This window comes from Pagrus pagrus (assembly GCF_965226575.1).
Source record: "Pagrus pagrus genome assembly, chromosome: 10".
Lineage (NCBI taxonomy): Eukaryota > Metazoa > Chordata > Actinopteri > Spariformes > Sparidae > Pagrus > Pagrus pagrus.
In genome coordinates this window covers 4,622,557-4,638,920 of record NC_140194.1, presented here as the reverse complement: position 1 = coordinate 4,638,920, position 16,364 = coordinate 4,622,557, and the positions used below count along the sequence as shown (strand labels likewise).

At 44.8% G+C, this 16,364-nt stretch overlaps 1 protein-coding gene across 5 annotated transcripts in view; it reads left to right on the top strand.

The window, feature by feature from the left end:
* Positions 1–16,364, top strand: part of brsk2a (BR serine/threonine kinase 2a) — a 184,166-nt gene that overhangs the window by 153,875 nt on the left and 13,927 nt on the right. For 2 of the 5 annotated variants that reach the window (XM_084363175.1, XM_084363171.1), the window contains exons 9-14: positions 4,116–4,147; positions 6,678–6,842; positions 8,059–8,156; positions 9,445–9,607; positions 9,804–9,869; positions 15,879–15,939. In XM_084363175.1, the coding sequence (XP_084219301.1) occupies positions 4,116–4,147; positions 6,678–6,842; positions 8,059–8,156; positions 9,445–9,607; positions 9,804–9,869; positions 15,879–15,939 (585 nt within the window). The remainder of the gene's footprint in view (positions 1–4,115; positions 4,148–6,677; positions 6,843–8,058; positions 8,157–9,444; positions 9,608–9,803; positions 9,870–15,878; positions 15,940–16,364) is intronic. The other 3 variants (XM_084363172.1, XM_084363174.1, XM_084363173.1) reach the window with 3 other exon arrangements.

Sequence of the window (16,364 nt, the reverse complement as noted above, 5' to 3'; positions counted from 1 at the left end):
TCGCGCTTAATATTTTATATTCACAGTCCACAACTTGTAGTGTTTACTAATGGTGTTGTAGAAGCAAGCAAAACACATTAATAGATGTTGTTTGAGATACCATTCACGGGGGGGAAAAACCCATACACCTCAGTTCTTTGTTAAGAGAGGGAAATCATTATTTTGCAGACTCACAGAAAACTTTTAATGCTCCGAGGAGAGAGCAAGATGGCAGACATACGCGTTCAAACTGAAGTGGCTAATATCAGCTCGATGCTGCCGAGCCAACCGTCGTCTTATTCTTTGTTTATTCTCTTCTCCCTTGTGTTCCCGATGCGTTTGTCTCGCCTCATCCCCGATTCCCTTTGAGTTCCTCCTCAAGTACAGGATGTGAATTCAGGAGAGGACCGCTGTTTGTGAGCTCTCCCTCTGCACTGTTTAGTGCACTCATCGCGATGCCAGTCCCCTTCTGCACAGCATCTGATCACCTTGGCAAGGTGGCTGGAGGAGGGCGCGAGAACAGAGAGATGTGAAGGGCAGGGAGTCAGGATGAGAGGGACGGGGCGCGATGGACAAAGGGAAATGTAAATAATGGAAGTGGCCAGAGATCTCAGAAAAAGAAACACAGTTCACAGAGAGACGGCGCTGCCCTTTGTTCTCGTCTTGCGATTCGCATTTGGACGACACGCAGAGACGCAGACATGCTCAGAAGTTACTGTGTCTGTGCACACACACATAAAACCCCACATTTTCACACACGTACTGTAGGCACAAACCTTCTCCAGGTTCTCAGCGTGGTAAACAAAATTGTTTTCATGCGCTTGCCTGTAAGCAAATGTAATGACACCACCCTGAAGCGGATATGCGGATGCTCCATTTCCTCATGCCTTCTGTCAGAATAACTTAAACTCACAGAAAAACAAAAAACACCACCAGTAAAAAGAAAAAAAAAGATCAGAAAGCTACAAAGAAAAAGATGCTCATTTGCAGGAGGGTTGACAACCTGAATGCACGGCCCCTTTTAAGATAAGCAGCAGTGTTGATTCGTGAACGTCACCTCTTTGGTATGCTGTATGTATACTGGTTTTCTGTTCTCCTCTGCCTGAGGAGGACGGGTCACCCTGAGATCCCCTAGATATGTCCAGCAGCCTGCAGCGCTGTCCTCGACAAACCGTAACACACAGGCCGAGCTGCTGGGAGAGAATATGCTACCTCTCCGCTCTCGCCCCCCTCCCGTGCATTTGAACTCCAAACAGAGCTCTTGGGATGTGTTGTAACCTCCCAGAATGTCAAACAGCCCTTTTAGATTGAGCGTTCTTGGAGTTAAGCGGTGTGCCGCTCGGTCAGGGATGAGCGGGTGCACCGAGGGTGGGGATGACATCATAAGGGAACGCGCTCTTCTTTTGCGAGGGATTATTTTTCCCTAATAATGTTGACAGTAGTTTGTTCAATCAAATCGATTGGCGTTATCAGACCACAACTCCTGGCCGTGTTCTGGTATGTCTACTTACACCTTCTGTTAATTATGTTTTGCTTGTACATGAACACAAGTACACACAGAGCGAGTCAGAGTGGGAGGGCACGTACCTGGGCTTAAGGGGCTTAGCCCGATAAAAAAAACCCTTTCTCTTCATTTCCTGTCCGTGTAGTCCGGGTCCCTGGAGGTGACGGGGGCGAGCCACCTGAACACGGCCATCTCATCTTCACTATTCAAATGAAACACATGACGTCCTGCCTCCTTATGATCCGGGGCTAATGAGAAGGATTGGCTAGCTTGTTATATTAAAGAGCAGATAATCACAGACACATTATGCATTCATGGGGGCAGCGCAAAGTATCAAGGTTGCTGGAATGAAAATAAAGGAAGTGCGTCTGATTCTGTCTCCACAAATGAGAAATTAAACTGACCTCATTGAGAAATTAAACTGTAGTTAATCATGTAAACTTCACCGGTGTCAGATGCTGCAGAGAGGCCACTTACCTTTATCTGGCGTTACTACTCTCTGCATGATAAGATACAAGTAGCTACTACCAGGCAGAGATGTATTAATTTTTAAGAGTGGCGCTGACCCAATAACAGGAACCCTCTGGGGGTGTATTTTCAGCAGCACAGATGCTACTGAACCATCACAGACATATTAAAGGAATATTATGGAGGCAGGAGTGTGTCTCTGAGATCCGCTCTCACTTGTGCGTCGACACGTTGGTCCTTGTCACTTTGATCATGGAGTTGACATTACTCTACAGAGTATATAGGCTCTGATATAGTATAGAGGATAGTTTTTATAGCGTATGGCTAGAAAATATTTGAGAAGGATTGGGAGAAACAAGGCACACTTACAAATCCGTCTGCTACTTCAGCACCATGGAGAGCGCCGTGTTTTTATCGATACGCAGCACTGTGAGACGGCTGATATTTCAGAGTCATGGTCGCAGATTCAAACTTGTACAGACCTCAGTCAGGTGGAGGATCAATGATGCGGACAGACCAGACTCTGCTCCTGCACTTTCTCTGTTACCAGGGGATGGAGATGGTGGAGAGTAGGTTAACAATGGGAATATATTTTGGCCATTTTGCTAAAAATGAGTACGGCATCCCCCCATCACATTTCCTACTGACTACTATCTCATTTGGTGGGTCACATAATCAATTTTGAAGATGTTGGAGTTAGCATTAAGTAGCTGGACTGCAGTCGCTGCAGTTTGTTTTCCAGTTGTTTGCTGTTTTTCTCCAAATTACAAATTTCTATGGCATGGTCATTTTTTATGTGGTAAAACAGTCGTGTGAAAATATTTAGTTACTCTGTTTTGGCTTTGTAATGGGACTTATATAAAATATAAATACTATATCATTTTTGTAACACGATGACCCTCCTGCTCTAATAAACAGTCATATGACTGAGACATGCAAACACACGCAAGCCCTGCAAACATTTGTATGAATACAAGTTGCACAAAAATTACTTCATGCAGCACCAGATAAAAAAATATAGTGTACGTGAGCACATACTCGTGCACACACCTAAGCAAGCCAGCATTACAGCAGCTTTCCCCCTCTGCCTGAGTGAAAGCAGCTGGAATTGGTACTGTCACATTTAAAGACTGATTGATGTGATACTGCATTTCAAACCACATCACTTTCAAGCCTGCGTGTGATATCAGTCTCTTGCCTGCAGGCCTTCAATAAAAGTGGGAGAGAGTAGGTCACCCACTGGCCTCTATCTGACAGGCAGGGTGTCTCTGTCGATACCATGACCTCTGTGGAAGCAGATGCAACTCACCTATCGTCGGTGACCGCAGTCTGGCGAGCTCTGTGATTGAACTAGTTACACGTGAAGGCATTGGAGCACCGAGGAAAGTCCTCTGGGAAACGTGGGAACATTGAGACAGCGATGTAGGCACTCACCCAAGAACTATACCTCTGAATAAGTGATAATAATTAGAGCTGCTGTGTGTATCTCCTGTGGTCGCGCAACAACAGCAGGAGCAAATTAAAAAGTCCCAACAGTGACATTGATCCTGTTTTCCTCTGTGGGCAGTTGAAACACTGTGAAGTCATTCAAACAGACATCTTCCTTTGTTGCCCTTTTTCGCTCACAGTTCCTGCCTCGTTCTGTTTGGCAGAGGACCCACGCTGACAGTGTTGCTGACAAAGTGGCCACATTAAAAGTGTGATGACAAGAGTAGTATTGAGAGGGCGAGTGTGTGCGAGTGAGAGAGATGGGGAAGAGAATGAGAATGGGAGATTCCCTTTGGACCAGAGGGCTTGGCAGGGTCAGCTGTGTGTGTGAGGGAGATAATATGCTCTGCTTATAGCTCGGCTGTATCACCACTCTCTCATACTCCTGCTGCACCTCTCTCTGTTTTTCTCAATAAGTTTTTTCCCATTGGCAGTATTAATATTTGAAGGCCTCATTATTTACTTCAACCCTCTCAATCTGCTCGTATTGTCCTATTGTGTCTCCGGTAACTCGGCTCATACCGCGCCAAACGTTTCTATACACAGGCAGAAGATCGCATTCAACTTGTTCCTTCAGTGATTAATTCCTTTGCGCCAAAAGGATGATAAAATGAATCATTGTTGTTCAATTCATTGTGTACTGACCTGCCGTTTCTTCTCTCACGTCTTTTTACAGTTAGAACAGATCCAGAAGCACACATGGTACATGTAAGTACTTCTCAGTCTTTTCAACTTTATTTTTCTTTGTTTCATTTGATCAATTTTATGTTGTGAAAGCTACGGAAGAGGACTTTAAACATCAGTATTAAAGTAAGAATTGTACCAAAACGTACCTTATTCTGTCAACACCAACACCGCTGGAAAATGTCCTGGCATCTCGTTAAAAATTGATACACAGAGTTGTTTTCAAATTTCAAATTTTCAAATCCTGCCTCACCACCATCATCATTTCCTCCTGCTGACCAGAAAGTCAGCTTATGTATGTGTCCTTTCCTTTCCTTTCCCTTCCTTTCCCTTCCTCTCCTCTCCTCTCCTCTCCTCTCCTCTCCTCTCCTCTCCTCCCCCCCTCTCATAGCCTATTCTGCAGAGGGGGTTGCAGGCCTGAGGGGCGAGTGACTGCATGATAAATGGCTTTGAGTTTCAGCCCTGTACACGAGACTACATTTGAGCAGGGCATGACTCCACTCTCGGGGATGTGGGGGTAAATTGGTAGTGCATGAAAGGGGATGTGCAGCATATGGTCAACTGAACGGAGAGCAGGGGAGAGCGAACAAGCAGGGATGTGGTGAAGGATGAACCCACCTAACCTCAGCGTGCCTGTCGTTTAACTTTCATAACAGTGTGTGGCCACCTTTTTAATTTGACATAAATCTCTTGAGAAGATTTGTGGTGCAGGTCATCGTAAATTATGTCAGAGTTCATTTATGTGAATGGATTTTTTAATGGGGAACAAAAGCATGTATATATAATAGACACTAATTGATGTCTTTAAAGGCTGATATTTCCATTATCGCCATTTAAAAGTTCAGAAAGTAATTTAAGGATGTCTTTTAATGATTTTATGGTTCTTGCACTGCAAGAGCAAAGATGAATCATGGCAGGAAGTTGTGAGTCGTGGGACGGGGGTTGAGTTATGGTTTCTGTCGTGTACTGAAAGATCATGCAAACAGACAGGGAGACTGAAAAAAGAAACAAGAGGAGACGAGAGAGAGGACTAATGCAATGTGAGGTCTGTCAGAGAGGAAGTTGCCAGGCTGTCCGTGTCTGCCTGCAGGCCGGCTGGCCAAGTGTCTGGCCGAATGAATGAATGTATGAATGAATGAACGGGAATTGAGAAGCTGCGAGTTGGTGGTGGGTGTTCCTAATAATGTTTCATAACCATCTGAGCTGAGCTGTGGCACTTAAAGGAGACCTATCATGCTTTCAGTGTGTCATACAGGTTCTTGTGCATGTTGAAAGTTAGAAAGGTCAGAGTCCGCACCAACAGAAGCTCCTCTCTCCCATAGAAAACACTGCTCCTTAAATGCCTCGTCAGTAGTCCCTCCTTTAATTCGGTGACTTTGTGACATCACACTACGTCAGCATGTCAAACATTTGCATAATTGATGCCTCACGGATAGTTTGGAGCGTAACAATTGATTAAGCATAGATGCTCTGTCTTTTTTAGCGGTGCTGGCTCAGGCGTGTGCGAGTTGACCAATGGGAGGAGACCGGGTTTTTGAGAGGGAAGGGGGCCTTAAAGAGACAGGAGCTAAAACGGAGTGTTTCAGACAGAATATGAGAAAACTGATGTGTTTTTTGATGTAAGTGTAAAATTATGAACCTGAAAATGAGTGTAATATGTCTCCTTTAAAGAAGCGCCAGGCCAAACTGTCTCCGCCAGGATGGGCAGAAAATAAACATACTCTCAGGTTCCGGTAGATTAACTACACCTAGCTCAGGGTCCCATTTCCTTTTCATTTTTTCCTCACATCCACCATCAAATTGTAGAGTGAACAATCACAGCCGACTCAGTTCACAAGTTCACAGCGTATAGGAAAGTGGAGGTGATTTTAATAGCTGCCTGTGGGGGTTAGCGCTCCATCGGCTTCACCAGAAGAAGGAGAAAATAGATTAGTGGGGAAAAGTCAAGGAGGATCGCGTATCAGAGTGTGTTTACTTTCACATTCGTAGCAACTGAAGAGGAATCTCTTCTTTTAACAAACATCTGGAATCGTCCCGTAATCCTCCTGACAATGATGTCAGGGTAAAGTCGCCTTTCATTTTCAATCAGAAAGAGGAAAAAAAGTCCTGCTTGACTACTCTCAAGATACAGCCAGACAAAAGAGAGACAGAGCAAAATGACGTAACTAGAGTGTCTGGAAAGAAAGTGAAGGGAATAATGAAGAAACTAAGTTTGGGAAACAAGCCATGACGAGAGAGAGGGGGAGAGCAAAACTTAACAGCATGACTCAGCTGTCTGTCTGCATCTTGGCGAGCTTGTTGACCCCCGTTCACCCTCTGAAGCTTACATGCAAAATGAGTAAACCTGGAGAAAATGCATGACTTGAAAGTTTTTGAGATGTGAACCAGGGTTATAATGAGGTACACAAACACTAAATTACCTCACATACTGCATATTCTGTTTAGAGTACTCTAAATCTGCAGTGACGCCTCTATGAGCTACAGTATATGAACATTTTAATGTCGATGGCTGACAGTGTCCTCATTTGTCGTGTAATTTTCTTTCCATTCCCAGAGGGGGGAAGAACGAACCAGAGCCGGAGCAGCCTGTGCCGAGGAAGGTGACCATCCGCAGCTTGCCCTCTGCCGACGATATCGACCCAGATGTACTGGACAGCATGCACTCCCTCGGCTGCTTCAGAGACAAAAACAAACTACTGAAAGACCTGCTCTCAGATGAGTGAGTTAATGGGAGGGAGGGCGGGATTGGAAAGAGAAAGTGGTGGGATGAAGAAGAAGAAGAAAGAAAGAATGGAGGTGTTGTTCAGTGAATGTTAAGGTGCGAGTGAGGACAGAAAAATAGAGGATCGATGGGAAAGACAGCGTGCTGAGAAATGAAAAAAATGAAAGCGGCTGAGGAGGACAGGGCTGTGTGGTGTCTGTGCGCACAGACAGCCTTGGTTTTTCCCCCCTCGCTCTTATGAAACCCTGCGAGGCTGTCACTTTAGATGTCAGAAGCTATAGATCACTTAACTGTTATCACACAGCGCTCACACCGCTTGCCGCTGGATTCATTCCCCCCAAACTGATCCTGGCTTGAACCACGAACAAGCTCCCGGGGTCACATTGTTTATGTTCTGCCGCTAATGTCTGAGTTACACATGTGTTTGTGTTTATGCTGAGGATACTCACCCTGCAGTCTCCCGAACACTTATTTTTTATTAATGTGGGCACACAGATGTTTTTCTGGTTTAATTTTGCTTCGCTTTTTCTGTCTCCTTTCCCTCTACTTTACATTTTACCAGCCTCCATAATTTAATACTAAACGAGCATTACTCTATCACTTCGCCCCCCCTTCTCCCCATCTCTTCCGTTCGCTTCCTTCCTCCTGGGAGCATCCCGTAATAGTGCTGGACTGGAGGAAAAAATCTGTGGTCTCTATCTCCCTCTCCCTGGTTCATTTTAGCTGAAGTTGCAGGTCCTTGTCTCTTTGCCTCCTACTGCTTTCCAATCTGTCTTTATTATGGAGGGCCAATCCCTGGGCCTCTTGCATAGAGAGTATTGGCCTAGAGGCTAAAGAAATTACGGCTTCCTGATTCTCAGAGAAAGAAAAGAGATGAACTCGTAATGTTTTGATACTTTCATAAACTCACCAGCAGACGCCGGATACGGAGGGGAAATATATGCAGAATATTATATGACGGCTTAATGACCTGTAAAACTAAACTTTTGTTTTAATGATGGGAGCTATTTAGTCGCTGTTTCACAATGAAACCAAAAAGATTAAAGGACATTAATCATACGGAGGGTTTTTGCAGTTTAATGTCTTTGGTTTTGAGCTCTTGCAGCCTGTGTCTATGAATGCTTCACTGATAAATACACATGTATGTTTTTGTGTTTAAAACTACTGTATTTCTCTCCAGAAGTCTTAGTGGTTGCTTGTCTCCACTCTGCAGTGACAACCAAGAAAAGATGATCTACTTCCTGTTACTGGACCGCAAGGAAAGGTACCCCAGTCAGGAGGACCAGAACCTTCCGCCTCGCAATGAGATTGGTGAGAATCGGGCCAAAAACAGACAAATGCAGATGAAGACTATGATATAAAACACAATGTAAAGATAAAAGCATGGCACGAGAAAATAGAAACATACATAGAGGAGAAGGATTACAGAAAGCGTGAAGTCTATGTCCTTATTGAGTCCAGATGCTTCAATACATCCACTCCATGAATCCTATGTAACCTTTTTCTTCAGCTTCAGGTGCATTAGTGCCCTCTGCTCTGGTGCATGGTCGCTCTATGGGTGGTTTACAGTAATTGTGTCAAGCATTTATTAACATTTGAAATCATTATAGTTATCTTTTATCACCCAGCCCTATCTCCATGCCAAACTGCAGCCTCCAAGGGCAAAAACAGTGGACTGACAGAGCGACCTATTGAGCTATATATAGTATGGTACACAGGATATGTGGACTATAGTGCTCTGTGGCTGTTGTGTAGACAGCTCTTCAGGCAAAACAAGCCAATTTAGGCAGGAATAAGTACTGCGAGAAGGTAACTCATGAATGCTCCGAACGTCTGCAGTGTTTCCTTCTCTCTCGGAAGAAATTGGATCAGCTCCAGTAGACGTAGATTGGCTCTCCAGCTGAGAAATCGTATTGTTTGTTGAATATAGACAATCCTCTCAATGAAATATAGTACCAGAAATAGAAGGAGTCAATAGGCCAGAGATCTTCTTGGGTTTTTTTTTGTAAAACTGTCAGCCCCGACTGCTTCGGATCACATATTAACACATCACAAAAAGGTATTCTCCCGCTCGCACAGCACAACCCAGCACACATTTTCCACCCACAGAAATCTGAGCCGAAACAGAGATGCTCTACTTAGACTTCTGCCAGCATTATTTTCCGACAAGAGCACCGCAACAGGATGGGGTATTTATGCGCAAATGTGTGTGTGTGTGTGTGTGTGTGTGTGTGTGTGTGTGTGTGTGTGTGTGTGTGTGTGTGTGTGTGTGTGTGTGTGTGTGTGTGTGTGTGTGTGTGTGTGTGTGTGTGTGTGTGTGCTGCGAGATACCGACATTTTGATGAATAGACTCCCTCTTCAGTGAATGTGATACAGTCAATACAGTGGCCATTAGTTCAAGGTCTGGGAGGAAACCATTACTTATTCACTATTAGTTAAAATGTCAATGCGATCAGCGCTGAACATCACTCAAACACTCACACATGCAGACACGCACGCAAAGCCAAAAACCTCTCAGTGCGTAGGAATACACGCATTAACACGCAGGAGTCATCAGGTGCGTGCTGAATCGATCCGTCCCGCTTGTTTTTTGGCGCAGATCCTCCGAGGAAGCGGGTCGACTCTCCCATGTTGAACCGTCACGGCAAGAGGAGACCAGAGAGGAAGTCCATGGAGGTCCTCAGTGTCACAGACGGAGGCTCACCTGTACCGGCCAGGAGGGCTATCGACATGACACAGCACGGACAGAGGTACGCGTGGAGGTGAAATGAAAAAGTTTTTAAAAAAAATCAATATTTCAGTAGAGATGGACATAGCTTTGTGTTGGTGGTGTGTGGAGGAGCTCGCAGCCCAGCAGTGTTTCAGCAGGTCTGACAGCGAGTCTGGCTCTGGGTGTCAGCAGGCTGCATAAACAGAGACTGACGCTCTTGCCTCGCTTTGTCTCCTGTCTCACTGTAGTAAATCAGTGTACAGTAAAAGCTTGGATATTCCTGACGCCAGTACAAAATGCAGCAAAGAAGAAAGGTACTCACTTGACCTTTTCACCTCCTCTTGCTCCATGTTTCACCCACCCCGTGCGATGGGGACGTCCATGGCGGGAGAAAGATGCAGCGGTGCTTTCTACACTTTTTGTTTAAACGGTGATCAAATATGCAGCATGTAGCGGCTTAACAAGTCTATTTTAAAATGCTCATAACTCATCCGATAAATGGAAGAAGCTGGGTCCAACAGAGTCAACAGTTTTTTTAGGATGGTACTTCCTGAAGTTTGACTCTTAATTAACTTTAATTTTCTTGCAATTCAGAAGCCTTAATATCTACAAGCCCCCCTGTTCCGGCGTTAGCTCAATTATCTCTTCTTTCATAATCTGAACGCAGTGATAATCAGTTCTCTCCTACTGTGCCCCACTTTCACCAGATGCAGAACATTATTTCTCTATTTTAGAGAAATGTTCGAGCCGAGCCAGAAACCCGCACACCCACAAGGCATGGCGGACTGATTTAAAATCTATTTCCTCATCTTATTTCAACAAGCAATATATCATCACACCACATATTTCGGCTCAGAGGCGGTGACATTTGTGACAGCGGGGAAGATTGAATCTGAGGCGGGGGGGGGGGCTGGGTGATAACCTGATCTTCCTAATGATAGGCAGATTGTCAGAGAGTTGGGAGAAGCTATCAGAGGTATGGGACATAAATGCACAAGCAGTTAGTGCATATGTTATAAAGGGCTGGATCAAAGATGCAGTTTAAACCTGAATATTCATCCAAACATCCTCGACGTAGCGCTTTGCCAACAACAACATATCAAAAAATGTATTTCCCAACTTTGGGAGGCAGCATCAGAAGTTTAAAATCAGTTTCAAGAGCTTCCACCTCTAAACACTTGTGCTTAATTCTTTCTGTCCTCTGGTGCCTCCAAATTTCACTTGTAAGTTTGATCTTCTCGCGTTTCATCGCCTCTGCTCCGCTCCTTCATCCCCCTCAGGCGAACCCAGTCTTATCTCTTCTTTATTTAAAGGTTGCGTTCGTTTAGAGGTTGTCTTCTCCTGCCCTTCGCTCCGACTCATCTGTTACAGTCGAGTCTAGAATCCTGAAACAGGTCAGTTTATCTTTAACAAAACTTACCCTAAACATCGTCAACGCCAGTTCGTGAATCATAATAAAAGGGCGCTGAGATGAAGCAGGACCTTTAGGTTTATTCATATGAATCTCAGTAAGATGGGAGCATGTGTCTGGATCCTAGATATATCAGCAGCTACAGTCATTAAAAAAAAAAAAGCTCTGCTGCATCTTTCTTCTGTGCTACTTTAAATCAGTGTTTGTTCTTCCTCTCCCTCCACCACCCAAATCTCTTTCAGGGGCTCCTCCCTACCCTCTCATATCTTCTCTCTCTTTCTACTGTGGTCCCTTGTGTGCAGCTGACCTTCAGTCCCAAACGCCCCCCTCCCTCTGTTTGTATGGAATTGCTATGCTAATGTGGAAACTGCTGCTAGTCTTTTTTTTCTCTGTCTGGCTTCCTATCAGCTGGGTTGGAGGTGGAGGGAGGGGTGGTGGGTGGTGTCCAATAGCACATCCCCTCCGCCTCCAAATCAAATCAGATCTCTCTATCGCTATATGTCTCTTTTTCCCCCCACTGCAATTCATAACTCTCCCGTCAGTGGGGGGAAAAGATATTAGTAACAAAGTCTGTGTGAATCTAGATTTATTTTTATGTGTGTGTGTTTTTGAACTTTTCTGCCTTTTATCACGTCCTTGTGTGCGCTTTGTTTGATCATGTGCGTGCTCGTGTGTGTGTGTGTGTGTGTGTGTATATAGACGATGCACATAACGTGGCAGAATAACGTCCAAAGATTTGACTGACTTTCTCTGAACCTAACCTTATCTTTCCCCGACAGCAAACTTTTGTCGACAGCACAGAAGATTCGTAGAACTTCAGATCAGAGGGTGTCAGTAGCGAGGACTGACTTTGAAACATGTGTTTTGACAGGATACATTTCCACCGGCATAAATGGAGGAAGAGAGAGAGGGGAGGAATGGTTTTATCTACGATTACACAACGGAAAAATGGCTACAATCTTTACGCCTCAGATATCTCGCGCGGGCGGTTTCAGTCCGATCAACTGCCCGGGCGGCATTTCCATACGTGTGATTGTTGATTTGACTGTTTAATTGTTCAGCGTGATCGAATAGATTTGGGATAAACGGCTGCAGTAGCCATGTTGCAGAGAAATCCACACGGAGAACGAACGCCGGTTTCATTCTTTATATCCCCAGACGTATCTTAAAAAGACGTTTAAAGCCGAACTCAAAGCTCGAGAAATCCCACTGATTTAATTTGAAATCCTAACAACATGCCAGGAGAAATGAAGGGAGGTTAATGATATGTAAATGAAATATGGAAAAAGTGCTGCAGTGTGAAGAAGAGAATATCAATTGAGGCTCTTTTCTCTTTACGGATCTGCTCCAGTTGCTTCATGCAGTTTGAGTGTGTTGGGTTAGTCGGAGCAATCTCGATAAGTCAAGCTCTCAATGCTAATTATTGACTCTAATTTATTTAAGAGGCTCAAATGAGCACAAATAAAGCACCTTTAACACTGATCTCCACAGCAGAAACTGTAGGGGTCTTAGTACATTTAGAGATTTGAGGAGCCGAGCAGTGAATATTAATGCGCTGAGGAGTCCTCTGGGAGTTGTCAGGGTTCAGGAAAGGAAATGAATTTAAACAGCGTGTTGATTTATGTGAATATCTACTCCACGTAGAAGAACTTCATTGGCAGGACAAAGTCAATATAGACGAGGAGGAGAGGGAGAGAAATTGAACTTTCTGCACTTAAATCACGCTCGCAGAGCAGCTGCATTGTGTTTTTTGGCTGTGGCAGTTTTATTCGTTCGCCGTTTGACTCCTGGCGCCATCCATTTCACTTTGCTTCACTTTTCGTTTTATTTCAGTCCATGCCCTCAGCACAGAGCCTCTTGTACTTGTTCCATCCCCCACAGCCTAACATTAGACCCCCCACAGGTGCCTTGGATGGGTCTCTGACGCAGCCGGTGGTCACACACTGAGGACACGGGCCCTCCTCCAAAACAGGCTTATGGGAAGTGTTAACTTCAGGGCTAATGGATTATAGAAAGACAAGAATGGGTAGCCGTGGGCGTGCACATATAGCGCACACATGCATCATTGCACACATGTATGGGTTACTTCACCCAGAAAAGTGTATTTTCTCATCTACCTCAAGTGCAGATAGTTTTGGTTTCATTGGTCCAGGTGATATAACCCTTTATGAGATGAGAATGAAGAAGAAAGCAGTTTTGTTTGTGGTGCTCACTAATTAGGGCAAATTATTCAAATACTTTGACCTCTTATCCTTTTCAGTTTATTCCTTTTCTTCAGTGTGTTATAAAGTTTCTTGTGCATGTAAAAGAGCTAAGGTTAAAGTCCGCACCCACAGAAGCTCCTCTTTCCCCACAGAAAACACAGATCCTGAAACGCCTCACCAGTAGCCCCGACTTTAATTCAGTGACTTTGTGTCATTACACTACATCACAGTCACACGTTCACATAATTTATGTCGAGCAGCTAGTTTGGCATGTAGGAATTGATTTAGCACAGCTGCTCTGTTGTTGTTAGCAGCGCTGGGTCAGGCTTGTGTGAGCCGACCAATCAGAGCAGACTGGGTATTTAGGAGGAGGGGCCTTAAAGATGCAGGAGCTAAATCAGAGTGTTTCAGACAGGATAGTTTGAGAAAACTCATGTGTGTTATGAGCATTCGAGAGTGTAAACCTATTCTAGTATGAACCAAAACAATTATGAACCAGAAAATGAGCAATGTAAAAGTACTCTATTACAAGTAAAAGACTCCAGCGACAATATCCTGGTTGCTCACACTTATTAAGGATAATGTATTCCCTAACTGTTGACTGTTTTCTGTTGGTTGTCCAGAGTAACTAGCTAAGATTGCTTGAAACTGCAGTTGCTTTTGAGTTTCTAGGTACAATTTTTTTTTTAAATGTGAGAACCATAACTGTCATTCCACTCACTCCAGCTGTTTTGTGGTGGAGGCAGACATGGATTTCTCAAAACTTCAACAAATAAAACCAAAACTTTCTAAATCCTACCAGAGAACATGTTTTGTGTAATTGGGCTGAACTGACCCTTTAAAGTTAGTAAGCTGGCATCTCCTCTCCTTCTGCTTCAGTAACACCGCTTCAATGTTAATATATGTTATAGATGATAAATGGTTTCTTACTTGTGGTTGGTGTTCACTATAAATAAAACAGTCGTCAACAATAATTCATCGTCTCTCTGAAGCGAGGTTGAGCCTCTGACAGCCCATTACTGTACAGCATAGCCATCTGTAACAGTAGCTTTATAGACCTGCTGGTCCAACACTAACAGATGCAGAGTGCCTCGAACAATATGCTCGTAATGGCCCGAGGACGCAGTGTTTTGGCCGTGTTTAGATAAAGTGCAATTGGCTATGCGCGCTCAGGCGCTGCGGCGAGCGACCGCGGGCACGTCTCAGTGGGCCGCGCGACTTAAATGTAAATGATAGCAACTGTCTGGTCAGCTGCTCTCTGAAACCAGAACTCCTAGCCAACGTGGTCTCACCGTCGCCCACTCATGTGTGCATGAGCGTGTGCGGTAAATGCACTCGCAGAAGGGGCAGTGAGAGAATTACAAAAATAACTCGAGTGTGGGAGTTTCTATATTTTCCTCTCTCTCACGGTAGCTGTTAGAGATGATTTTCCACTGTGCTGGTGCGTCTCATGAGAAAGATTCCTGTTGTAGTATCAGTTCTTTCTTTAGGTGGCTGTAGATTTAAAAAGGGGTGGGTGGCTGCGACCAAATAAGCGCTTCTACCTTCAGAAGATTGATACGTACAGATCTTAATCAAGGATTGTTATTGTGGCGGTATTGTTTTCACGGCTACTAGCTGTAACCGTGTACACACTTTTGTGTCCATGTATGGCTGCCTCTGTGGTCCCGTGGGACTGCTCCAGCATCAGGATTGAACATCAGTCTCAATTACTCCATCCCTGCCTCCCATCCTTCATTCTTCCATCCCTCCCTCATTCCTGCATCGCTCCTCAACTCCCTCATTCTCCTGTCACATTCGTCCATGAGGCTTTCCTCTAAAACCGAGCGAGCTGAAAAGCACTAGTTGTAGCGTTCAGACAAAAAGATCTGTAGGCCACATTTTCCCCAAAATGCATCAATGGAGGGAGAAAGAGGAAGAGAGAAGAAGAAGAAGAAGAAGAAGGAGAAGGAGAAGAAGAAGAAGAAGGGGGGGTATTAATAGATTGAATGACAAAAAGGAGCAGTGTTGTGACAGTGAGCAGCTGGTGTTTCCGAGTGTTGACAGGCTCTGATTGTCGTGTGTGAGTGTGTGTGCACGTGTGCGTGCGCGCTTGATGGAGACAGATTGTCCTGTGATTGTTCATTTCTGAGCAGGGCTCCGCTCATTGGGGTTATTGACGGCATCTGCAGGCGGAAAAAAGGAAAAAAAATAACAGAAAAAAAATAACATGACAAATGACGCTCAACCAAATGTCCCACTTCATTTCCCCCCTCGAGATGTTTTCCACTGATCCGGTGAAAAAGGCCTAAAAGTCAACATGTCTGGTTTATTAGCAAACTATAGACGGGGCGGAAAAGCTAATTTGAATGCTAATGTGAGATGAAAGTCGCCTATAGATTTTGCGGGAGAAGCTGCAGTGAAATCAACATACAGAATTTGGAAGTTTGAGCTTAACTGGGTTGAGACTAATCGCTGGGCGTCGTGTCTGTTTCCATGTCAGTGTTGTGACGCTTTCACCCTCTCTGTGCGAGTAGCCGTGTCTGCAAAGGCCTTGATAGCAACCACCGTGCTTAGTATGACGGTAACATAACGCTGTAGTGCTTTCTGACTGTGTGCAACATCTAACCTCCGAGCTCTCACCTCCACCTGTGTTTACTGAAACATGTAACAGGCACACACGCTGATCCCTCTATTACCTCTGCCCCCTGTGTGTGTTCTTGCCACAGGTCGCGGTCTATTAGCGGAGCCTCCTCTGGCCTCTCCACCAGCCCCCTCAGCAGCCCACGGGTAAGTCATGACCCTCTGCGCACTTCCACACACATGCAACACACACCTCTTGACCCCGTTCTCAGTTATCTAGTTGCTCACCTGCTGCTGCTGCTGCTGCTGATCCCGTCTTATTGCCGTCGTCTTATTGCTGTTTATGTTCGCCAGAGTAAGTAAAGACAGTCACTACGGCTACATCGTGTGGGGCCTCTGACCTTTAACAGAGCACGGCCCACTCTGAAAGCAATATCACAGTATCTCTCTGCTGTTTTATTATAAGTCTGCAATATACTCCGTTGTTCCACTCCTTAAGTTCGGATCTACCTTTCGAGGGAGCAGGGATCCAGTATGACAAGCCCTTCATATCCGACTCTGCATGAGTCATCACTGCGCCCACATAGTTTGATTTTTCTGTTAACTCCAAGTAAAACACGCTGATGAACTTG